This window comes from Trachemys scripta, chromosome 12, assembly GCF_013100865.1.
Source record: "Trachemys scripta elegans isolate TJP31775 chromosome 12, CAS_Tse_1.0, whole genome shotgun sequence".
NCBI classification, from domain to species: domain Eukaryota; kingdom Metazoa; phylum Chordata; order Testudines; family Emydidae; genus Trachemys; species Trachemys scripta.
Window position 1 is genome coordinate 2,759,541 of NC_048309.1, and position 25,415 is coordinate 2,784,955.

A 25,415-nucleotide genomic window follows, 5' to 3' on the forward strand; every position below is an offset into this window, starting at 1 on the left:
CCCTTGAGCTGAAGAGACAACACTAAGAGCTGGAGTATCCTCTGTGGACCAGCCAAGAGCAGATGTGTAACACACTGCACGTGGTTCACATCCACGCCAGCTGGCTTTGGCTGGCTCCTTGTTGGCAGCCTCAGCAGAGAGACCAAAGACCAAACAGGCCATGGCGACTGAACTCCCCTCTCCTCTTCCCAGAGTTGAGGGGCAGGGTGGCCGAGAGCCCCACTCCTCCTCCACTCCTGCACACGTCCAGGAGTGGGTGACCCACTCCTTCAGCTTCCTAGGTGGGCCCTGCGCACTGCGCCACGCCCCTCGCCTTTGTGCATGGAGCCCCCCCATTCCCCACCGAATTGCGGTTATCTTGCTGGGTCGCTGCAGAATTCTTGCACGGTCTAGCAGACAGGCAGGAGCCAGGCCGGTGGCCCCCGCAAACTGCCGCACGTGAGGCTCCACCAAACCTTGGCCCAGCCCTGGACCTACCTGATGGAAACCCTGCTGCACTTCACCCTGTTTTCCCACTTGTGTGGGAGCCTCACCCACGGGAGGAGCTGGGAGAGCTCCTGCTTGCCTGGACTCTCCCAGCCCCTCACCCGGGGTCATTCCCATTAGGTAAAGGAGCAGATCGTCTTGGCTTGGGTATGTCCCTGTTTTGCTTTCCTTGTATTGTATGGACCTGGGTCATCGAGGAAACCTTACAGGTCCTTCTGCTGTCCGGTGGTCACTGGGGAAGCCCAGCCCCCTTCCCCCCATTGTCAGAGTGCTGGCCGAAGCCTCGCTCCTGGCTCCAGCAGCTAAAAATAGCTCTTTGTCAGGCAATTGTTCCGACACCTAAGCGGCAGCATTGACGTGGGGGCTAGGGTGGGACAGAGATAGAGACGGGGTAGGTGGAGATGGAAGGGGCTGAGGAGCCCTCTGGGAATTGCTACAAAACATTCAGCACCGATAACAGCTCAGCGGCTTGTCAGCATCGGACCCTGAGATGGTTAAATAGATTATCCATAAGTGAGGAGAGCATGGCAGAGCCCCGCCACTCTGTCTCTCCTCCCCCCACTCCCTGCTTTCAGCTCTCTTGCTCCCCCTTCCTTTGTCCTCCTCCCCCCCACGCCTGTCTGCCTCTGCCCCAAGTCTGCCCCCTTGCACGTAGTCCATTTCTCTGGCTGCATGGCCGACATGGGGGAGAAGGGGGATGAGTCTGTCTCTCTGCTTCGCCTGTTAAAGTGGCTGCAAAGCTCTGGCCCCTTTGTTTCCTCTCCGTGCGCTGGCACGCTGTTCTGTGAGCTGGGTCAGAACCAGGCCCCTGGATCTGAACCACACTGAACTTCGTCTGGGAGATGGAGAGTGTTGGAATCCAAACCTGGATCCAGATCCAGATTTCACTACTGGTCCACACCCAACCCCTGAATTTAGCCCAGGGTCCAAGCTTAGCAGGTCAGGCCCCTCTGTGATGGAGCGCAGAACTCAGGGGCTTCTTGCCATGCCCTGCGTCTCTGCTGATCCTTGTTGACTATTGACTGCTGATGGCTCCCTGGGGCTGGAGGGGGTTAGGCTTTCTTAAGGAAGTCCGGAACTGATTCCCACAGGCTGAGTTTTGGACAGATTTAATCCCTAGACCCCGGAGAGGTGTTACTGATCTCCACGACACGCTCAGTGGAGCTGCCTTCCGCTTCCACGCACACACACAGGCAGAAATACATGGCGGAGCGGTAGATCTTTCACCAGCCAGCCTATCGCTCCCGCTGGGAGGGCTTGAGCCTTCACTGGGGTCCCGGGGTGGGGCCAATGTCTAATCCACTCTTTTAACTCAATCTGTGGGACTCAATGGGCTCTGCAGGGAGGCTCGGGAGAATCCAGCTGAGATTGTGCAGGAGCAGAGTTCTAAGTCTAGTCTGCCAGGTGCCCTGCGCAGCACCAAGGCTGGATTCAGGTTACCTAGGCCGGGGGCCATCTTCTAAAAGATACAAACCCTGGCTTGAGCCTCCACCCCAAGCTGGGCTCCCACTTCTGGCTCCAGGAAATTAAAATAAATAAATAAACCCTCCCTGGTCCCCTTTGCAGCAGGTGCTTCCCCTCCTGCCAGCACCCTGAGTCCTTGGGAACACAAGGACCTTGTTATTTGGGGAAGAGGGAAAATATGAGGAGACATGAAAACTCTCTCTGCCTAATGACCTGGAAGAAAATGAGCCTCGCAAACCCAGGCATCCAGACTTTGGTTAACTCCACCATTCTGAACGGTAACTCTCTGATTTAGTGAGGCCCAGAATGCTTAATCCTGCCACAAAACCCACCATCTTAAAACCTCCCCTCAGGGGTCCAGCAGGAGTCATTGGTAGTCAAGGGGCAGGTCTTCTCCACCTGTCTGCTCCAGTCCAGAGAGAGCACTCCGCCAGGTCCTGCTCCTGTATGCAGCTTCCCAGTCCAGTTCTGAGATCAGGTCGACTGCCAGGAGCTTGGAAGGCTGGAGCGTGGTGTAATCAGCTCAAACTGCTGCCAGATCCAGTCCAGTCCAGTCAGTGCTATTTGAAAAACATCCACATGGGGAACCCAGACATTGCCCACAATCCCTGCCCCTGGGGACAGCATTCCTGATCTCTGCGGGAAAGCCCTTCTCCCTCTTAGCTTGAGTTTTGTTACCAAACCAAAGTTCACTCCCATAACTCAGGGTGACCCACGGAGCCACTCAGGATATTTTTGCACAATTCCTGTTCCCGTTCATGAGTCCAGCCATCATCATCATCATCACCATCTAGCTTTACTTATACAATCAGAACATAAACAGATTCCAACTAAAGCAACAAAACTCAATAGATGACATTATGGGTAAACAACATTATAATTAGGGCCCTACCAAATTCACGGCCGTGAAAAACGCGTCATGGACCATGAAATCTGGTCTTTTGTGTACTTCTACCCTGGACTATATAGATTTCATGGGGGAGACCAGTGTTTCTCAAACCGGGGGTCCTGACCCAAAATGCGGGTGCAGGGGGGTCACAAGGTTATTGTAGAGAGGTCGCAGTATTGCCATCCTGCCTTCAGCGCTGGGTGGCCAGAGAGTGGCAGCTGCTAGCCGGGTGACCAGCTCCGAAGGCGGCAGCGCAGAAATAAACGTGGCAATAACCTACCAGGCCATCCTTACTTCTGCGCTGGTGCTGGCGATGGCGCTGCCTTCAGAGCTGGGATCCCGGCCAGCAGCCACCACTCTCTGGCCGCCCGCTCTGAAGGCAGCGCCGCCACCAGGAGCATCACAGAAGTGAGGGTGGCAATACCACAACCCTCCTGCAATAACCTTGTGATCCCCCCAACAACCCCCTTTTGGGTCAGGCCCCTACAGTTACAACACTGTGACATTTCAGATTTAAATAGTTGAAATAATGAAATTTACGATTTTTAAAACCCTATGACAGTGAAATTGACCCAAAATGGACTGTGAATTTGGTAGGGCCCTAATTATAATTCATGTGAATGAAGATGGCCAGACTTGCCTTTTCCCCAGAATTCCATCCCTGAAAGTCTTCTGGCCCCAGGACTTACACAAGAGACACACCTATTCCCAGACTGCAATGGCTGGGAAGGGAATCCCTTTGCATGGGCTGGAACTCTGGGTCTGTGCACCATGGCTGGCCTGCTCGCTTGCTGGGTATTGTGAGAGCCCCCTGCAACTTCTTGCATCTCAAGTCTTCTTTCCAGTGTCCCAAACCCTGCCACACTGTTAGCTGTGAGCTTCACTGAAAGCTCTGGTCTGGGAATGCACCAGACATGCCCAGCCCTCACCAGCTCAGTGGCATTGCAGCCCTGGTGTCAGAGACTGTGATGTGGTGGTCATGCCTAGTAGTTACAGTAGGAGCCAGGGTCAGAGCTGGAGGCCAGGTGCCAGAGCCAAGACTCAGAGTCAAAGTCAGGAATTGGAGCCGCAGGTCAGGACCAGGTTATCTGGAGAGAGGCAAGGCAGGAGCAGGGCTGGGCCAAGGGCAGGATAAGGGAGGAGCAGAATTAGAACATGGCAGGAGCAAGGCTGGGAACAGCAGGTGGAGGAGCCGTCACACTCAGAGTCATAGGCAGCCAGACTGCCGCTGCTGGGCTTAAAAGCTGTTCTTTGGACTCTTCTCACCAGCCAGGCAGTGCAGCCAGTCAGGCAGCCTACCATAGGCCAGCCGTGCTCATTAGGGGGCTTGGCAACAGGCTCTGCTGCAGGCCATGATTCCTAACACCTGGGTGGGACGTGCCCTGCCCTTGCACGCTTGGCAGCACTGCAGCCCTGGTGTGGGAATGCACCGGACGTGCCCTGCCCTTGCACGCTTGGCAGCACTGCAGCCCTGGTGTGGGAATGCATCGGACGTGCCCTGCCCTTTACATGCTCAGGGAGGTTGCATTGCTCTAGCTCAGGGCTGGGGTGGGTCAGACGCCCTTTCTGTGAATCATCCACTAATGTCTGTCTCCCTCCCAGCTGTGTATGCATTCCACAGCCATTGGCTCTGATTCACCCAGGAACATTCCTGTCCAGGCATTCTGGACAGGTTCGTTGGAAATGCTGAGTCTTTCTCAGTGGACTCTCTGGGCTGCACCCCAGCAGAAAAAAACCGGACTGGAATTCCTGAGGCTGAGCTCCAAAGAGGCAGGCCAGAGATTGCAGAGAGAGGGCAGTAGAGAAGTCCAAGTCCAGGCCTTGTGAACTTCACCAGCAAAGTACAGAGGGAACCAGAAGCCCCCGGTGGTACAGGTGTGAAAGGGAGCCCCGCACCCCTCGCACATCCAACCGCACCCCACGGGAATGGCTGGAGTTCCCTGCAGTTCTCTGGCCTAGAGCACAAGCGTGGCAACCGGCCCCCTAGTGCAATTGTGAAGAGAATCAGATGGGGCAAATGAATGAAACGCTGCAGAGCAGAGGGGGCTGTCCCTGGGATCTGGGCCAAGCTGAGGTGGCAATCCCTACAGACGGGTTGATGTCAGCTCCAGTAAATAAGGGAAGGCAGTTCCCTGCACTGCTCCACGTGTTTCTTTAAGCTCAGGGGAGGGCCACCCTAAGCCCTTTGCTGCAGAAGTACGTTTGAGGGCCACAGGCCCCTCCAGACAAGACGGACCCACCTTCTACCCCCGTGCTCTTGTGTGCAGAGCTGCTGCCAGCCACCATGGCAGCCGGAGTGTAAAACTGGGGCTGGCTATGGAGAAGCAATAACAACATCCGGGAATTGCTTCAGGGCATCAGCTGGTCACCATGGGGGTCAGGAAGGAACCTTTCCTTCACACCCCCATGTGCAGCATTGCCCGGTGGCTATGGCCCCAGGGGAGTCTCTTTTCTTACACCATCCCCTGCAGCATCACGTATCGGCCAGTGCTGGAGGCAAGACACCGGAGCTGATGAGCCACCTGTCTGATCCAGGATAACGATCTCCAGTTTACTCTCCTGGGGTCAGTCTCCTTCGCTGAACTCAGTGGAGCGACACTGATGTACGCCGGCTGGGGCTGGGGCCTGAAGGAGCCTGGGAAATTTCCCACTTGCATGTCACAGCGTGGTGTATATCCCCGGGCTGCCAGAGGATGATCACACAGGCAGGGAAAGGGTTAAGGGGCAGGACCCCTCCCCCATTCCCTCCCACCTCCACTTTCACCTGAGCTTTCCCCAAGCAAGGGCTAGTTGGTCTCTAGCAGGACCTGTTCATAACCATGGATCCTGGGGCCCAGACTCTGGCCAGTTCTGGAGCTGACTCTGGAAGCCCCTTTCTAGGCTGACACTCCAGGGCGAGAGCCTGGGTTGTGGAGGGCTTGAGCCCAAGGCAGCGCGGGGATGGACTGCAGCCTCCTCTCCTTGTTTTCTTTGTTCTGCACTGAGGTTTGTTGCTGTTTGGAATAAGTGCAGCTCAGGTGACCTTCAGGCAGGGCTTGAGTGGCCCCAGGGGTCCCTCCTGGACAGCCCTGGAAGGAACAGGGCCAGGAATGGCTCTAATTGCCTTGAGGTTTTTTTTTTTTCTTCAATTTACTGACTGCTAAATACAAATATTACAACTTCCCCTCCTCGGGGCTGGTTTACGCAGGCAGCCCCCGGCCGGGCATTGTCTTATTGTTTTCAGAGGGAAGCTCCATTTGGAAATTAACCTGCTTTTCACCCCGCGCAGTAAGTTTCACACCCTGTCCCTACTGGGGATTAAAAGAGAGATGAAGGAAATAAGAGGGAGGCAAACATCAGGAGGGAAAGAGGGGCCAGTGAGAAGGAGTGAGAGATAAAGGGGTCCGGGAGGCAGAGTGGCTGTGACTGTGGGATGCAGAATATGTATCTGCTATAAATATACGCAGTCATTCATAGAGACAGTATAGACACGTAGTCAGTGCACTGTACACTCACCCACAAGGAGGTAGAAAAACAAACTTGAATTTCCCCATCTTTAAAACAATAATAATAATTAACACCTACACCCCAATGCAAAGCGTTTTAGGATCCTTAGATGAAAAGCCCTTTCTCAGTGCAAAAAAAAAAGTAGAGCTACAAAGAAATATAGGACCAGCCTGGCCAGGAACTGTGTGTGTGGATGGGAGAGATCAAACCTCCCATGTGCCAGTGCCTAAATGTGGGACATGATATGAGATAAATACTCACAATGAAGGAAACCAGGCCAAGAAACCCACTTCAGGGCGTTTATCCCGCTAAGAGAATTTATTCCAGAGGTTCTATAGGTTCAGTTTCAGGATTAATTTTTCTATGGTAAACTACAGAGTAATGCGATAGCATCCCAGCTTGTGGGGCTAAAATTTCATTTGGGTGATAGAGGAGGTACAGTGCTGGGAGGGGCAAGGGGGGCATAAAAGATGGAAGGGAAGATGGGGTGATGCCAGAGAGAGAACGAGATGGATAGAGCACATTGGTGAGAGTTGCATGAGTTGCCGGGGTGAATGCACCAGAAATATTAACACCGGTCTTTTAGTCACTGCAGCATTCCATCCTCTGTCCCAAGCCCGCTGGGGAAGGGACAGCATAGGGTTGTTTTCCTTTGAGGGGAGCCAGTCACAGGACACATGAAGTGGGGATCAGGGCTGTGGGCCAGAATGGAGCCTGCCCTGGGGCGGTGAAGATGGGGCAATGACAGTGAGAGATAAGGGAGAGTGTGAGGTCGTTGATCTACTGAGAGGTCTCAACCGCCATTTAAAAACACCCGTCCAAGGCTCCAGGAATGTATGACATCGATCGGCGCCACCAATCACCTCAACGACCAAAGGCGCCACAGTCAGACTGCTGCCAGCCCACGCAGAGCCACCCCGGAAGCCGGGGCATGAGGGGAGCACTGGCAAAGGGGACTTTGTTGAGGGTAAAGAGATGGCACTGGCTGCCCTGGTAGGAGACCGGCAAGGAATGGAGATCAGGGCCCAGCAGAGCCACACTCAGGACATGAGGAGGGAAGGCAGGGCCATTCTAACCTGAAGAGCTGTGACGCCCTCTGCTTGGGGCTGCAGCTTAGATCTGCGGAGAGGGCAGCTCGTGCAAATGGCAGCAGGTCCCTCCCTCTCCGATTGAGTCTCCTGCTGTGGGCACATGAGGCTGGGGCTCCCTGATTTGCACTGGCTGCCTGTGGGCTTTTTGCAGAGCTAATTGTCCCAGGCTCAGAGCAGGAGTTAAGGTTAAAGACTAACCCCAGGAGGCCGGTTCAGCTGGTGTGATGAATGCAGTCCCCTGATGATTTAAACCTACCTGAAGAAGAGACTGGCTGTGGCTGACCTCCTGCTATATGGATTCTTGGCTCGCTGCCTAGGAAAATGTAAAATTGCAACCCCTCTGGCTTTTATTTCTGGATGACTCCCAGACAATACACTGCACTTATCAGCTGTCTTGGTGGGGGGTTTTGCATTGTCAGTCCGCCTTCAGCTTGTAAACTGGGCTTTTGTACCTCTGCACTCTGGGATGGGCTGTGACTCCAGGACAGGCTGTGACTTGGAGGTGTTCTGGGACGGGTTGTGACTCTGGGATGGGCTGTTACTCTGGGGTGTTCTGGGACGGGTTGTGACTCCGGGATAGGCTGTGACTCTGGGGTGATCTGGGATGGGTTGTGACTCTGGGACGGGTTGTGACTCTGGGGTGATCTGGGACGGCTTGTGACTCTGGGGTGATCTGGGACGGGTTGTGACTCCGGGATGGGCTGTGACTCTGGGGTGATCTGGGACGGGTTGTGACTCCGGGATGGGCTGTGACTCTTGGCTAATCAGCACTTTGCAGAATTAGTAAACCAAGGAATAGGGTGTTTACAGAAGAAAAAGGACATTTCTGGATACATTTTCCATACCCCCAGCGATGGCAGAGCCGCTGCTCTGATACGCCACCTCATGGTATGTTCTGTGTGTTCAGTAGCACAGACCCATGCTCTGAGGAGGAGCCAAGGGACAATAGGGGCTAGGACAACAGCAGCCAGATGTTTTAACAAAGGGCACCTTGTAAATCAGTCTAGTGCCATAGGCCTGAACCTCCTCTCACTTACCCTGATTATATCCCAGCGTAACGACTGGCTCCTGATTTGCACCCCTGTTAGTGAGCACAGAATCAGGCCCAGTGTCTTCAGTTCACAGACAGGCGGCACAATCTCCAGGGTCTGGTCAACACCCACAGCCCTGGGTTTTGTCTGTTTGCAGAGTTGCTCATCCAACTCAGGTTTAGTCACTTCCTCCTGCTCTGTAGCCCTGACCCTCCCCCCATTCCCACCCCTACCCCCACATAACACCGAGTTTCGCTTTGACTCCCGTCCCCATGTCCCTGGCACTCTCCCCCTCCCACATTCTGGGGCTCGGTTTCTGCCCTGACTCCCCACATGGCACCAGGCTGAACTCGTCCCTGGAGTTCCGGCCCCCACGACCATGACGTGGCACTAGGATGAGTCCGGCCCAAAGGGACTGCACGGGGCGCATGGCAGTGGAGAGCCCAGCCCACGCCATGTTTGTTGGGTCAACGCTGAGTCCAGCATCAAACGCTGCATCTTTGCCACATTGTGCTGCCCTCCTGAGGGGCAGCTGGGTAACCTCCCGCCAAGCCCAGTAGGTGAGCAGACCTCTGTTGTGCTGCTGGGCCCTGGTGCCACCTGCTTGGCTACCATCCCCCTTCTGTTCATGCAGTGCTTACCCACCATTCTCCCTGCTGGAACAACCCCTCTGCACATCGCCCACGGCACACAGTGTATCAGAGGGGTTGACAGAGCCCTGGCTCCTGGGGGAGAAGACGGCTCCCCAGCCCCTCTGCATTCCAGAGCCTTTGGCCCTTCAGGGTTAAAATCTCAGAAAGCCTGAAGTATTTGGGAGGGAAAAGAGAAGTTCTATAAAAAGAATGCTTAAAAACACAAGTTACAGGGGAAAAAAAAAATCAGAGGAGCAAAGTGCAGCTGCAGTTCGGGTTCCAGTTCCCAGGTGATGTCAGGCTTGGAGCCCATCCAGCCTCAGCCCCTCAGAGACGGTCGTTGTGGGTTCAGCCCTGAGTGTTTTTCCTTCCTGAGACTCGGGGACACCTTCCTGTCTCAGAGAAAGCAGCCAGGAGCCGTTCCAAGGGTGTCCGAGATCAGGAAGAGGGCGAGGGAGGGCGAGGGCAAGAGAGGCAGGCATAGAGAGCGACATCTCCGGGCAGCACCGAGCTGGGATGAAAAGAACACGCCCGGGGTTTGGGAGGAAGAGACTATTATGGGCCTCCACAGAAAGCATGCTCGGCCAGATCCCCTTTCCACTGCAAACCAGCATGGGCCTGGTTTAACCCCTTCCCTGCTGGACTCCCCTGCACCAGTAGAACGTGGCAGCAGTCTTTGAGTTATCAGAGTTAGCCGTCCCTAGCACGTACACAGCGCTTGCCATGTTAGCAGCACTGGGAGGGGCGTGTGCCTTGGCGTGCACTGGAGCTGTGCACTAGCAATACTAGTGCTGTTGGGATCCACACTCCCAGCACCGGAGCCAGCGAGCAGCCAAGCAGCAACGCCCCTAGCTGGGGTGCGTAGTAGCACACCCAGCAGCGCCGCTAGGATGCGAACTCCCAGGCTACTGTGACTCCTCTAAGAAGCCACGATACCGGCTCTGGGCTTGGCCACGAGCTGCAGGCCTTGGTCCTTCCGAGGAAAACGATATCTTCCTTTAACTGTCTAGCTATGGCTGTTTAGAGAACACAAGCCCGCCCCCCCCCCGCCCCCCCGGCCCCCCAATAAATCCAAGGCCGGGGATTCTATGTCCCAGAAATGTTTAGAGACTCTCACGGCTGTTTATTGGGTTCTGGTACAGATTAGATACGCTGAGAACAAGCCTCTCCCCACCCACCCTGTCCCTGACGGGGACTTGCTCTCACAGCTGTGCTGGGCTGTCACTTCATAAATCAAACCCTGGGGGAAGGGAGCTGTGAGGGAGACGTCTCTGGGGAGCAGGCAGCCAGGAGGGTGCTGCCTCTGGACCAGCTCAAGCCCCCCCCGGCTCTAGGAGATGGAGGCAGGGAAGGGGATGCTGCCGTTTCTCCTGCTCTCCCTGGCATTGCACCTCAGGTGGGCTTTGAGGGGGCAAAGGTGCAGCTGCAGTGGCAGAGGTTATCGGGGAGGGAAAATGCATGAGCCAGAGTGAGTGAGACATTGGCATGGCAGGACTATGTGTATGAACTGGGGGGGATCTCCCCAGCCCCCCGCCCCCTGGGTGTGTACAGGGAGGAAATGCCTTCCTCGTCCTCATGGTGAGAGAAAGGGGTCTGGCCATTCTAAGGTGAATGGGGCTCAGTGCCTGGGGCCTTCCTCACCCTGCTTTGCCTGTGGACCCCTGAGGAACTGCTGTCTCCTGGCATCCCCTTAGCTCCAGCTCTCGTCGATCATCCCCAGTGACTCAGAGCCAGCTGACCAGCATCTGTCCGACTGGAGAGACCTTGCATCTCTCTGGCTGGGGACTGAGCTGGGCTGGAGGATCCCAGAGCTCAGAGCTGTCCCTGGTGAGGGAACCCTTGAAGTGTCCGTTCTATAAAAGGGAATCCTGTGGGCTTGGGAAGCGACTCCCAGGCTGCCCTACTCCACAGCTGTGTCCGACCGCAAACGAGTCACGAGCTCCCTGGACTCAGTGAGTTACCCCCGTATCTTCGTACCTTTCCCAGGATCCTCCTTCCTCCCTGAGCCGGGGCCATCAGCACTAACCGAAGCCCGTGTGACATGCCGATTCCTGGCAGCACATTGAATGACTCCTGTAGTACCAGGGTCTCTGCGTTACCACAGCCAGCCGCAGACACACTGCAGACCAGACCAGGTTGGGCCATTAAGGCACCCGATCAAGACCTCCAGAGCAGAAGCAAAATGCCCTTGGGGGAAGCCAAGCCAGTCTGCTGTCAGCCCCCTCAACAGAGAGACTCCCAGTCCTCCACCTCCGACTGGAGCTGTGTTCTGAGCATAACTGAGGGGGAAACAATGAAAAAAGAACCACCAAATGATCAAAAAAATAACTTTTATTTTCAAACCTGCTGAATATGGAAAAAAAAAAACCCAGTGACCATGGAGACCTGCAATAATCTTAACTCTCATAAAGCTCTGTATCAACACTGACCATTGAACGATATTTTACACGCTTGCCCTTGCCCGCTCCTCTGTCCTGCAGCCACTGGGCCAACATCCCCTTCCAGGGGTCAGTGAGCCTTGCTGCCCCCGAGCTCCCGCTGGCCGTGAGGGTCAGGCACAGTGGATGGCAGAGGAGCGGTCGCTCTCTCTCTCTCTCTCTCTCTCTCTTATTTGCATCTAGAGCATCGTCCTGCCTTTCAGTCCAAGTCGGTGCAGCCCCAGCCCCCTGTGTCTCCGTGTAGTCCTTTGAGTGTGAGCTCATCTCACACAGGCTTTCCTTTCCTTGAGCTCCAGGGGTCCCTTGCTCCTTCCCCCACCCCGGGCTGGAATATCAGGCTCATGTGTTCTGGGGTTCGGCCGCCTGGCCTGGCTCCTCAGGCAGATGCTCCCGCAGCTTGGGCTCATCTCCGCGGCACCCGCATTGGGTTCACCCCTCGCGCCTTCAGGCAGTTGCCCGCAAGCTCCCTCCGGCTGCCCTGCAAGAAAGGAAGGGGAAAGCTGGAGACACGATGCCCACACCGCATTCCTGTGACCCCAGACAGCTGGACTGTGCCCTGAGCCACTGTTCTAGCAGGAGGCAGAGAAAAGCCCAGAGACGGTTGCATCTCAGGGTGGGGGTAGAGACGCTCAGGGGAACAGGAAAATCCTCCCGCAGAGTTTGCTGTGGGCTGTGGTAGCTGGTGTCGCTGCCTTGCTAATTCTTCATAGGAGCACGATGGACCAGAGCAGGAAGTCCTCACTCATTTCTACCTGCCTTTGCTGGGGACTTCGCCTGACGAAAACCCTAGTAATGCGCTCAGGGGACAGCAGAGTCCTGGTGGGATCCACCCCTTTCTCAGAGCTCCTTCCACTCCTCTGGGCTCTTGCAACAGACCGAGCTGTGCAGCCATGGCCCCACAGCGTGTTTTGGAGGAGGGGTGCTACACCACACTCCATCTGGGATGGCTGTGTGACCATCCCATGTGACTCTGCTAACAAGGCCCGTGCTACCATCACCCAGGGAGGGGCCTCCTTTGGGGCTATTCCACCACTGGGAACAGGTTGTGCCTCTCCATAGATCAGCTGGGGCAGTCACGGGGAGCCCAGGCCAGAGGGGTGCGTTCCCACCTCCCTGGAACGGGGTGTGTGTGTGTGGTTGCAAAGGAAGGGCGTGGTGGAAAGTCCATCCCCCAAGCACTAAAGCCCAGAGAGTGACGGGCTGGACTCAAGGCTCCGGCCATGTCGTCTTGTCACGTTTCCAGGCTCCAGAGGGAGGTCTGGCTGCAATGTGGTGCTGTGACTTTCGTAGTACTCTGCCTCGTGATTGGACGACAGAAGGGCAGGTGGCAGAATGGCCAAATAGCCAGGGCAGGGAGCACAGGGAGGATGGATTTGCAAGTTCTGTAACTGAGACGAAGGGGTGGGTCTGAGAGACGGGCAAGGGCCAGGAGACCGAGCTGGGCTGGAGCTGGCATGCTGACATCTCGCCTGTTCTTGGTATGGCCAGGAGGACCTGTGTGATGGGTGCCCAGGGATTAGCTATCAAGGTCAACGTGACATCTAAGCTCTAGAGGTGGAAGCTTATGAAGCACAGTTCTCTCTCCCCACTCCCAGCGCCCCCTGAGTCATGATGAGTCCCTACTTTGGAAAATGAGGAAATTCCCGGTCTCTTTCCTGGGGACCCACCGGCTAGGAATTTAGCTCTTAAATCCTTTTGGAGTTACGTTTATTCCCTCGTCTCTTGAAGTGAAGCCCCTGGGGGGGAACCTACCTGGGACTGACCCCCGAGTACTGGGATTGGGGAGGGTTATCCTGGCTGGTATGCGTCAGAGCAGGCTGCAGGAGAGAGAGACACTGGCCAGGAAAAGAGCTGCTTGAGAGCCTCCCCTCACAAGGGAGCCCGGAGCACGTCACAAGCCACCCCGCAGCCTAGGGCGGCAGGAGGGGACACTTTGGCTAAGGAACAAACTTCTGCTCTGCTGGAAAGCACCATGGGATCTTTCCATCTGACTGTGCCTCTGCCCCAGGTCCCCAGGGAGCCACTGCAACCCCCCCATGGCATCCCCACTGCCCATTTAGAGAGGCCTGGAATCTCTGGGGACAATGACCCCACAGCGGCTCCTGCCCTCCCAGAGGAGCTCTTTGCACTAACCAAAATGAGGTGTCCTGCTCTGCCACCCCTAGCTTGGGGCTCGCAGGTGCTCTGTGTTCCTTAGCCTGTCTCAGGAGTCTGAGACTGTGGGGCAGGGCCTGCAACAGGGAGAGGTCCCAGCAGGTACCATGAGCAGATGCCAATGTCCAGGAAACTAACCCTCTGGACTGAACGTCCACCCACCACACCATGCAGAGAGGGACATGGGTTGGCTCTAGGCAGGGGCCTTGCCCTCAAGGAATCCTGATTACCATGGTAACACATGATCTACCCTGGGGTCCCTGTGTGCTGTGGGAATCGGCTAGGAGATGTGACACCAGGCCCTGCCCTCTCCTGTGCAGGGCATTTGGTGCCCGTTACATTGAGGCCGATCCCCTCTGCGAGGCTCAAGACAGTGCTGACAGTGTTGTACTGTACCAGCTTCTCCCACCCCAACTGCTCTGCAGCCCCAGCCCCAGGCCCAACCTGTGCACCTCTGCCGGGCCCTGCAGCTCTCCCAGCTCGTCCAGCCCTGCCCCGATCCTGATCTGTAGTAGCCCTCCTTTTGGGGCAGGGCCCCTCAAAGCTCTGCTGATGCAGCCTCCCTGTGCTCCTCAGCCGCCCTCGCGTGTCGGGGGCACTTTGCGATGCAGAGACCTGATCCTGACCGACACGGCTAGTGAGAGGCAGCAGTGAAGTCCTGTGGCTAGGGCACTGGGGAATCCGACGGCCTGGGCTCTAGTCCCAGTTTTCCCAGTGACCTGCTGAACAAGTCCCTTCCTCTCGCCGCATCTTTGCTGTGGGAAAGAAACCCCAACTGCTGCAGATGCTTATTTCCCATTTAGAGACAGTGCCCTTGTTCCCACAGACTGGTGTGCAGGCCCTGCTGCAACTGTCCGTGCCAGAGCTCACAGATCAGCTCTCAGAGCACTACAATCTCCTTCCTTAGGGCTCAGAGCAGCGGGAGGAAATGCAGATAGGGAGGAAGCTTCCTGACGAGGAAGGTCTATCTGGCTATAGAAGTGGTGGAAGCTCCATTGCTTGGGACGTTTAAAGCTAGGCTTGCCCCGGCACTAGTAAATGTTCTGTGGGGAACAATCCTGCCTTGGGAGGGACAGATGGTCCTAAAGGTGGCTTCCATCGATAGCTGAATACTTCTCTCCGACCCGCCCCCGTCCTGCCAGCCACGCAAGGGGGTGAGAGGGCTTTTTGGTTATCGTCTCGGGCCGCTGAGATCTGGTCTCCCTCTTTCCCATGCCCGAGTCCTTGGGCCACTGAGAACAGCTGCAGACCAGAGCACTGACAAGGGTGCCGGCCTGGGTCTGCCATTCAGGTACAGGCCCAAATGCTGGGGGTGCACCGTGCACGGGCAGGTGGGAAGTGGCCTCTCTTGAGCATCTGTTGCGTTTTTGAAACCCATCAGCTCAAATACTTCACTAGCCAGAGAGAGGAGAGATGGACAAGGAGATGGGGGAAGAGACGGGGGGGAGGTGGGAGAGAAACTGGAACTGGGGACAAATCTCAGTGAGGATTGTGGGTGTGAGAGTGCCCGGCCAGTGTGTAGCTCGGGTGGAGCCTGTTGCAGCCAGTGGAGTCACACTGGGGTAAAGCTGGGATAAGGAGGAGGAGGCTCCAGCCCTGTACCCTCCTGGCCTGCAGAACGGTTTGATGTGCACAAGGGCTGTCTGACCTGGAGATGACGCGCAGGGACGGGGCAGTGTGTGAGCGCTGGGGCCAGCGTGTGCACCCGGGCAGTGTGCGGAGGGTAAATGAGTCAGGGGCAGCTCTAGCTGCCCCAAGCATGGCCGGCAGGCTGCCTTCGGCGGCATGCCTGCTGGAGGTCCCAGGTCCCGCGGATTCGGCGGCTTGCCTGCGGGAGGTCCCCGGTCCCGCGGATTCGGTGTATCCGCCGCCGAATTGCCGCCAAATCCGTGGGACCGTCGGACCTCCCGCCGCAGGCAAGCCGCCGAAGGCTGCCTGACTGCCGCCCTCGCAGGGACCGGCAGGGCGCCCCCCGCGGCTTGCTGCCCCAAGCACGTGCTTGGAGCGCTGGTGCCTGGAACCGCCGCTGAATCGAGTGCATCCAGAGAGCTTGCCCAGATGAGCTTTGCATTTAGGGACTCCGGACTCCCAGTCCTGACCCAGCACCAGCTCAAACCACACGACAGCCTTCCCAGGAGACAGTCTACAGAGGGTGGAGACAATGAAGCGGCTACTCTCCTAGCTCTGTGTTTCTCTTCTCTGAAGGCAGCACCCCGCCAGCAGCAGCGCAGAGGTAAGGGTGGCAATACCATACCATGCTACCCCTACTTCTGCGCTGTTCCCTTCAGAGCTGGGTGGCCAGACAGTGGCAGCTGCTGACTGAGGGCCCAGCTCTGCAGGCAGCAGCGCAGAGGTAAGGGTGGCAATACCATACCAGGCCAGCCTTACTCCTGCGCTGCTGCTGGTGGTGGCGCTGCCTTCAGAGCTGGGATCCCGGCCAGCAGCAGCCGCCGGTCTCCGGCTGCCCAGCTCTGAAGGCAGCACCACCATCAGCAGCAGTGCAGAAGTAAGGGTAGCAGAACTGCAACCTCCCCTACAATAACCTTGTGACCCCCCCACAACTCCTTGTTGGGTCAGGACCCCTACAATTACAACACCATGACATTTCAGATTGAAATAGCAGAAATCATGAAAGTTATGATTTTTAAAATCCCATGACCACGAAATTGACCAAAATGGGCCGTGAATTTGGTAGGGTCCTAGTTATGATATTAGTGGAGGAAGGTGAAGCCCGAACATGCGTAGCCAGGAACAAACATTTGGGAAGTATCCAGATCTACCTTTCCAAAGGTGTTAGCTCCCTGGAGCTAAATGGCAATGGGGTAACTCCAGGTGAAAAAGTACCTAGAATGTGAGTGGCGGTGAAATTAGGCCCTGCAAGCAATCACCCCCACAGCCTGGGGCGAGGGGGCAGCTGGGAATCGAGCTGCAGCCAGACTCAATATTGGCATCTCTATTTTATTCCTACAGAGGGCTGGTCCGACCCCAGGGCCCAGACACTCTCAGGCTCTGAAGGGGTTCAATGTAACGCATCCACAGTTTGGTCTCAGGCCTGGCTCTATCTTAAATCTAAACCAAGCACGTGGAAACTAGAACAAGTTACATGATACTGGCACAGAAGGCGTCTGCAGGAGGCCTCGCCCAGGAGGGGCCAGTGCTTCTTTAGAGTCTTTCTGCTCGGCCTCTCTGCCCAGGGGCAGGAGTTCAGCGTTTCCATGAAGAGTGAGACAGCCAAGGAGTCCAGGGAAAGCTGAGACCCCCCCCAATACAACCACCGGAGCAGGTGTGCTGTGCAAGGCAGGGGCTTGTAGAAAAGGCAGGTGGAAGACAGTGAGAACACGTCCAATTAAGAGCCCTACGTTCTCTTGACTATGCATTTATACTGGCGTTAATGGGACAGCTAGGTCCCTTCCAACTCTGATATTCTATGATTCTATGTTACGTGAAACGCTCAGCGTTCAGGAGCTATTTAGTAAGTTGGAGCTGCCTGCGGAGGCAGCCTGGCCCTGCAGCCGTTAGGCCTAAGACAGGGCTCAGGAGAAGGTTCCAATCCTCAGTGACTCGCTGTATGTGAGCTAGGATGAATCACTGCACCCCTCCAGGCCTCAGTTTCCCCATTTGTAAAAGGGCACTAATGAGATTTGCTCACTGTTGAGACCTTCAGCTGAAAGGCATGACACAAGCCCAGGTAGCCGGGGCGTTATTTCACTGGGCCAGGCGTTGCTCTCCCAGGCACCCTTGTGAATCTGGAGTGCCACGGGGCTGAGCTCCTCTGGATTTACCCGGAGCGCAGAGTTTGGCCCGGGGACTTGCGCGGGAGCTGTGTGCGTGTAGCGAAGGGAGGAATTTGGCCGAAAGCAGCTACATCTCAGTGAACCCCTGCACGCCCCAACCCGCACAATATCCTGCTCAGCTGAACTACCACCTGTCCTGATTCCAGACAGTCTGTGCCAGCTGTCACCACTTCCCCTTCGCCCTTCATATCCTCCTGCCACTCGGCCATGCACTCCCCACGGAGTCCCACTGACACCTCTGCTTGCATTCATCCCGATACCTAAACCCCAGCACCCTCCCCTCCCACACGCACTCCAGCGACATCCCTCTATACCTAGGTAGGGTCTTTGCCAGACGAAATGCAGAGCTCCCTTCCCAGCCTCCCTTCTCAAAGGGATCCTGTTTGCCAGTGGCTGGCTGAGCAGGGGCAGCACCGGCCAGCCGGGAGGATGGACTTACCCCTTTCCTCTGGTTGCTGAGGCAGAAGGTGCAGATGCTGCGGGGCTGTTTGTTGTCCAGCTCCCCCTTGGAGCCATAGATGGCACTGAAGCAGGGCTGCCCGTCCTCGCAGCCCTCTCCGAGCAGCAGCACGTTGGCCAGGTGGGAGATGTAGCTAGAGGCCAGGCGGAGGGTCTCGATCTTGGACAGCTTCCTATCCATGGGCTCGGTGGGGATGAGGGTCCGCAGGGCCGTGAAGGCTGTGTTGACGCTCTGCGTCCGGTCCCTCTCCCGGGCGTTAGCTGCCTGCCTCTGCTTCACCATCACCACCTGGCCTGGCTTCCTGGCCACCTTCCTCCTGGTCTCCAGGTCCTCGTAGCAGCCGTAGGACTGGTCCGAGGCGTCGCTCTCGCTCCGGTTTTCTTCGTCCTCGGAGAGCATGCTGAGGTCTGGGTACAGCATGTGAGCTGCCACGGGTCTCAGCATGGTGAACGCCATGGTGGGGTTTGCCCCCAGACCCAGGGCCCCTCTGCTCTCTGGGAGCCTTCAGCAGCAAGACACCTCTGTGCGCTCCAGGCTGGAAGGGCTCTGAGAGGCAGCCTGGCTCCTCGCTGGAGCACCAGGGACTCACTCCAGAGGCTCACCCTTGTGGCACTCAAGGGCTTGCAATGCGCGGACACAAGCAGGAAGCCCTCCCCACCCCCGCTGCAGGTCCTGACGTCTTCCCAGCTGTTGCTCCAGCTTCTCCCCTTCCGTGTCGGAGAGGGTGGTACAGTTTGCTCTAGTGGGATTCACAAGAATCTCTCTATATAAGTCCTGGGAGGGGCTAGGAACTAGAAGCAGATTCCTGGCCAGCCAATGGGGCTGCCTTGGACTTTTCCATCCAGCCAACAGGACTGTGGTGCTCTCCTAGCCCCCGGAATTTAAAGCCAGCAGACACTGCTTGTATTGGGTACTTTACAAGGATCAGGATGGAGGCCCTTTCTGGTGCGCAGACACCTTGCAAACAGAACCCTGCCGGGGCGGCAGACAGCAATGAATCCAAACAGGCTGGAGCTGGGCACAGGCTGTGGTGGGAAGTGCTACCGCACATCCGAGATCTGCTCTCCGCTGGGGAGCTGCTGCAAAGGCTGCTTCTGTACCAACTCCTCCTGACACAGACAGACCAGGCAGCTCCAGCCGATTTCACAGCTCACCCTGCCCCCTCCGCAGGCTGCAAGCCCCCCCCAGCCAGCACCTGTCTATCAGCCCCCAGAAGCCAGCACCCAGGCACTGCTCCCTGCCGCACGTTCCCCAAGTGTGGGGCATGCAGGGTTGAAGGACTAGCTTGTGGAGGGCACAGAAGAGACAGACATTAAGATGGGCAGGGCGCTTTAGCAGCACGTGGTGGGGATGGTTTCATTTTCCTGAAGAGGAGCTGAGCTTTCAAACGCTGCCCCATCGGGTCACCTCTGGGAGGGGCTGGGCCTGCCTTACCCTTGACCTCCGCCCCGCCAGCAGCCCTGTAGTGCTGCCTATTGTTGGGCTTGGCCTTCAGTTTCTAGTTGGTTATGATTTTGACATATAATATCCACGTTTATGTTTAAGGGTTGTGTCCTAGTTCGATTGCTTTACATGTTCACAGTTGCAGGAAATGACGGGGGGAGGGTCAGACAGAAGTTATTTCATGACAGCAGATGTTGAGATTCCCAAAGTGCGAGCTTCAGAACCATTAACACACAAATTGTCAACATCACACGTCAAAACATCCCGAGTCAAGAGCCTCAGATCAGCAGGTTTCTTCCGGGTTCCGGGGCCTCGCTGTAAATTTCAATGCACGTATTGTTTGTTGGTGTGTGTGAGCCTAAACTGACGTTTATCGCCCTTTCCTGATAAAAATGCTTGGGGGAATCTTGCACCCGGTGAATGCAGAAGATATAGGCTCCTCTATGGACAGTGCTTGTCTCCCATTCCCGTAAGGCCAGCTGCTGGGAGAGGCTGTGACTGGAGTCGCGTTCAGTCCCCCATAGGGGCTCATAGGGGCTCCTTCCCTGCCGTGCTCTCCCTGGGACAGGCTTGAGAGTGGAGTAGCTGGGAGCTGCTCACACCACCAGCCCCTCCAGTGATCCCCGCTGGCTGAGGCAGGGATTGGAGGAGCCGTGAGTTGCTCCCCTAGCTCTGGGTTTTCCATTAATCACATAAATCATCCTAGCGAAAAAACAGCTTTTGCTAAGATAAAGCTCTCTGAATGCTAGGTTGGAGCATGGCTAAGCTGGAGCATTTCCTCTCACCCCAGGAGGAAGGTGTGTGCCGGCAGTGGAAAAATGAATTTTTTTTTCCTAAAGTGGAGAGAGATCTGAGCAGCAAAATTCTGAATTCACTCGGGGTTCAGCAATTCCGCTCCTCCCAGACCCTCTCAAACCAGCGGCCCAGCAGAGAAGAAACCCTCCAGCTGGGGTTAGCCAAAGCCTGCCGCAGCCCTGAGAGATCAGAAGAGCCCCTTAGACACACAGGGAGTGTTTGCCCATCGCTGGCTTCCTGAGCCAATGAGTTATTGCTGGGAGATTTCCTTTCCTGTCTGCTCCTCTTTGGCGGAGCTATTCACTCCTGTCTCACTCTCCCTTTCTCTTTTCCCACCACCACCCCGGTGTCCCTCCTCTCGTCCTCCATCGGCAAGCACAGCGCTCAGAAAGCGAAGGCAGGAGGGGAAGCCAGCCAAATAAAGCAGGCTTCCTGTGCTTCCCTTCCTCAGAGGCCTGAGGCTGAGCGGAGATCGCCAGAGCTGGGATGCCATGAGCTCGGCAGGTCAAAGCGGGAAGGCAGCTTAAACAAACAGAGGGGGAACCTGCTCCCCAAACAGAGAGAATCGTTTATTTACACAGACGGGTCTTGAAACCAGCAAGTGGCCTGTTGCATTTATTAAAGGAGAACCCTCCAATTACTCATGAATTCCCTCACCAAAGGCTCCTTAGCAAGCAAGTGCGATGTACGAACCCCCTTAAATGGAGCAGAGAGTCCCTGTGAAACAGACAGATCTTCAGCCGGTCCTTTAGCATGGCTAGAGCAGGTTAGAGATACAAATGAAATAATGCAGAAACCACCTCAAGTTTTGTTTTTTGGTTGGTTGGTTTTCTCAGCTGGAAACTTCATGCTGTGATTTTAGAGCGAAAGGGTCTCCTGAGATGCTGTCCTGGGAGGTGTGCGGCCTGTATCTGAGACGTCACATAGCGGTTGCTGAGCGCCTCTGACCACTACGCCATACTGCTCATTCGCATAGGCAGTAATGATACTGTCAGGTCTGACCCTGAGCAGATCAGCAGTGACTCCAGGGCTCTGGGAATGAGGGTAAAGGGACCAGAGACTCAGGTTCTGTTCTCATCCATCCTTCCAGTGGAGGGTAAGGGCCCAGGCAGGGATGGGCATCCTGGAGATGAATACATAGCTGCACAGGTGGTATCGGGGAGGACGTTGGCTTCCTTGACCATGGGATACTGTCCTGATAAGGAGGACTCTGGGAAGAGACAGGGTCCACCCCATCAAGAAGAGGAAGAACATCTTCATGCACCAACTCACCAACCCAGTGAGGAGGGCTTTAAACTAGGTTCAAAGGGGGGCCCAGGTAAGCATAGAAAAGGCAACCTGAACAGAAAGCTAGATGTTGGGAGTACAATCTGGTCGTAGGAAAAAGAAGATGGAACTCAGTAGGGGAATCTGCTCAACATCTTCTGTGTCTCCACACAAATGGGGAGTAAACAGACAGAACTGGAAGTACGAGTCCCAAAGCTAAATGATGACTCAGTGGGATAGAACTTGTTCAGGAAGGACAGGCAGGGTAAAAAGTGAGCAGACGCTGCATTATACATCAAGAATACATACATTTGTTCTGAGCTCCACAAGGAAGTGAGAGACAGACCAGTTGAAAGTCTTTGGGTAAAGCTAAAAGGGGAAACACAGGGGTGACGTCATGGTAAAGGTCTACTGCAAACCATCAAATCAGGAAGTGAAGGTGGATGAGGCTTTTCTAGAACAAGTAACAGAAATATCCAAAACACAAGCCCGAGTAGTAATGGGGGGGCTTTAACTATCCCGACATCTGCTGGAAGAGTAATATGGCAAGACACACAATGTCCCATAGCTCTTGGAATGCATTGGGGGAGGTAGTAACGAGGGGGACAGCCATTTGAGATTTGATTCTGACCAATGGGGAGGAACTGGTTGAGAACCTGAAGAAGGAAGACAACCTAGATGAAAGTCGTCATTAAATGATAGATTTCAAGATTTTAAGGAAAGGAAGGAGTGAGGGCAGCAGAATAAGGACAATGGACTTCAACAGACTCGGAGAACGGGTAGATAAGGTCCCATGGGATGAAAACCTAAGGGAAAAAGGAGTTCAGGAGACCTGGTGGTTTCTCAAGACAGCAATATTAAAGGTACAACTGGAAAGTATTCCGATGCGAAGGAAAGATAGGAAGAATAATGAGGACAATATGGCTCCACCAGGAGCTCTTTAATGATCTGAAAACCAAAAAGGAATCCTACAGAAAGTGAAAACATGGACACATTGCTAAGGAGGAGTAATTAGGGACAAAGTCAGAAAGGCTAAGGCACAAGATGGGTTACACCTAGCAAGGGACATAGAAGAAAATAAGAAGAGGTTCTTTATACACATTAGGAGCCACAGAAAGACAAAGGAAACTGTAGGTTGTCTACTTAGCGGGGAAGGAGAGCTAATAATGGGTGACATCAAGAAGGCTGAGGTATTTAATGCCTATTTTACTTCAGTCTTCACTAAAAAGGTTTAATGGTGACCAGAGACTCAGCTCAATTAGTATCAACAAGAAGGGGGAAGGAACGCGAGCCAAAATAGGGAAAGAACAGGCTAAAGAACATTTAGATAAGTTAGATTATTCAAGTTGGCGGAGCTGCATGAAATTCATCCTGGGGCACTTAAGGAACTAGCTGAAGCAATCTTGGAACTGTTAGCGATTATCTTCGAGAACTCCTGGAGGATGGGTGAGGTCCTAGAGGACTGGAGAAGAGCAAACATGGTTCCTTATCTTTAAAAAGGGGAACAAAGAGGACCAGGGGAATTATAGACCAGTCAGCCTAAGTTCACACCTGGAAAGATACTGGACCAAATTATTAAACAATCACTTTGTAAGCACCCAGAAGATAATAAGGTTGTCACGGAGTCCCCGGGTGATGCTCTGGAACTGCTCCCTACGAAGCCAGTCAGGATTCTGGTGAAGTCTCCTCTTTGGGAGCAGACTGTCTCCAGGGCAAGAAGCTCACATGGCTTCACCTTCCTGGGTCTGACTTTGGAGCATTCACCATCCTCTGCCCCTCTGTGCGCTTCCCACAGCGAGTCCGCCCTGGCAGGGTCCTGGGGAAGCCAGAGGGTCCTGCATCCTCACTTCGCAGTCAGACATGACTCTCAGCCAGCCAGTAAAACAGAGGTTTATTAGATGATAGCAACACGGTCTAAAACAGAGCTTGTAGGTACAGAGAACAGGACCCCTCAGCCAGATCCATTTTGGGGGGCAGTGAACCAGACAATCACGTCTGCACTTCACTCCTCGTCCCCAGCCAGCTCCAAACTGACTCCCGCTCCAGCCCCTCCACCTCTGCTGAGTTCCTTTCCCAGGCCAGGAGGTCACCTGATTCCTTTGTTCTCCAACACCTTTAGCTATCCCCTTGCAGGGGGGAAGGGCCCAGGCCATTAGTTGCCAGGAGACAGAGTGTCGGCCATTTATGTGCACTGGCCCTTTGCTCTGCAACAATTACACCCCCTTATCCCACCACCTAGCGACTTAAGAAATGCATAGGGGAAACTGAGGCACCCCTACAGTATTCAGAGGAAACATTAAGAACAGTCCCCCTTCATCACAAAGGTTATAAAGAATAACCAGCATGGGGGGCCATGGGGGGGCATGTCAAGAACAAATCACGCCAAACCAACCTAATTTCCTTCTTTGATAAGGTTACTAGTGGATGAGGGGAATGGGAAGCAGTCGCCGTGACATATCTTGATTTTAGTCAGGCTTTCAATACAGACCCACATGCCATTCTCACAAACAAATCAGGGAAATGTGGTCTAGATTAAATTACTATAAGGTGGGTGCAAAACTGGTTGAAAGATTGTACTTAAAAAGTAGTTATCAATGGTTCCCTGTCAGACTGGGAGGGCATATCTAATGGTGTCCTGCAGGCTACAGTGAGCAGGTTCCTCTTTGTGACTGGACTTCTCCAGGAAGGAGGTGCTCACCGAGCCGCTGGGTGCTGCTGCGGGGATCACCTTACTCCCGGCTTTGGTGTGTGTCCGGTGGAAAGGGGTGGCTGTTGTCACAGACTGAGCTGGGGCGCCCCTCCGTCTCTCTGCAGAGCAGGGATGGGATCTTTCCAGGGTAGGGGGATGCAGCAGGGATGTTTTCCTATTCCATTTGTCTGCCTGCCTGTAGCCCATAAACTGAAGTGGAATTCACACTGTAGGTCAGAGGGGTCCCAGCAGCCTTGAGATCAGCATCGCTGGGCAGAAAGGGGTGTCAGACAGACCCAGTTCAAAGGAGAGATGGGTAGGCCCACAGATATGACAGATAGACAGACAGACACCCTGCCCCATGCATAGGCTGACAGACCTTAGATATGATTAGCAGGCTGCCGGGCACCCAGCCCTCTGGATGGCTAGAGAATGCCTTGGCAATTCTGCAGAGATGGGTACACTGTGTGTGTGTGGGGGGGCAGGACTTTCGGTGGCTGGGGGGAGTGATGGGGAGAAGGGGAGAGGAGGAAGGTGATTATTATGGTGAGCATCATGCAGCCCTGAGCAGGTGGCCAATAGCAGGGAGGGATGGGAGGTTGCATCCCCATCAGTAGGTGTCTCTGCCCATCCCTCTAACTAAGCCTCTCCTGGTGCACCTGGCTTTGCCTCCTCAGCCTGGAGCAGGCTCTGGAGTGTGTGGCTGGGTCACTGAGCCCTGCGGGGCGAGTCCGCGGTCAGGGGGAGCTGGGGCCTCACAGAGCAGCAGGCGCGTTTACCTGCTGGAGCTGACGGTTCCAAACCCAGGTGCCGAGGCCTGTGGGTCAGAAAACGTGTGCCAGTCCCATGCCTGCAATTGACTTCTCATCAGCTCTGGGGAGATGCACAAACCCACTGAGAGCAGGCGAGCCCTCCTGGGCCTCCATCTGACAAATGTGGCCCCCCTGGACTTGCTCGTGGCCACCAAGGGTGTGGATATCAGACCCCACGAGGGGCTCAGAGCACTGGACTGTATCTCCCGGGAGAAAGTAACGCATCCCCCGGGGGGACAGTCTGCCAACGGACACACCATCCACTGCTGGCTCCTTTGGATAAGAAGCAGGTGGAAATCTCCCCATCGGGCTGTCCCAGGCTAGGACTCCACTCAGCCCATCCTCCCTCTTTCCAGCCCCAGGTCATGGCTTTTCTCTCCCTCTTCCCCCCTCTTGGTTTTCTAAGGGGCTCTTACACGTTGGCACCCTGCTGGGGTGTGACTCGGCTGAGCTGAACAGCACTGATCCTCCTGACAGCAGGCAAG

General features: G+C 55.3%; 1 protein-coding gene across 1 annotated transcript; it reads right to left on the reverse strand.

Moving 5' to 3' along the window:
* Nucleotides 1–11,428: 11,428 nt before the first annotated feature.
* TCF15 (transcription factor 15) lies at nt 11,429–18,648 on the reverse strand. Its single transcript, XM_034788034.1, has 2 exons — nt 17,905–18,648; nt 11,429–11,995 (listed from the first exon to the last, which is right to left on the reverse strand). Exons 1-2 carry the CDS (start codon nt 18,379–18,381, stop codon nt 11,921–11,923), a joined length of 552 nt encoding a protein of 183 aa, XP_034643925.1. The 5' UTR covers nt 18,382–18,648; the 3' UTR covers nt 11,429–11,920.
* Between the last annotated feature and the right edge of the window lie 6,767 nt (nt 18,649–25,415).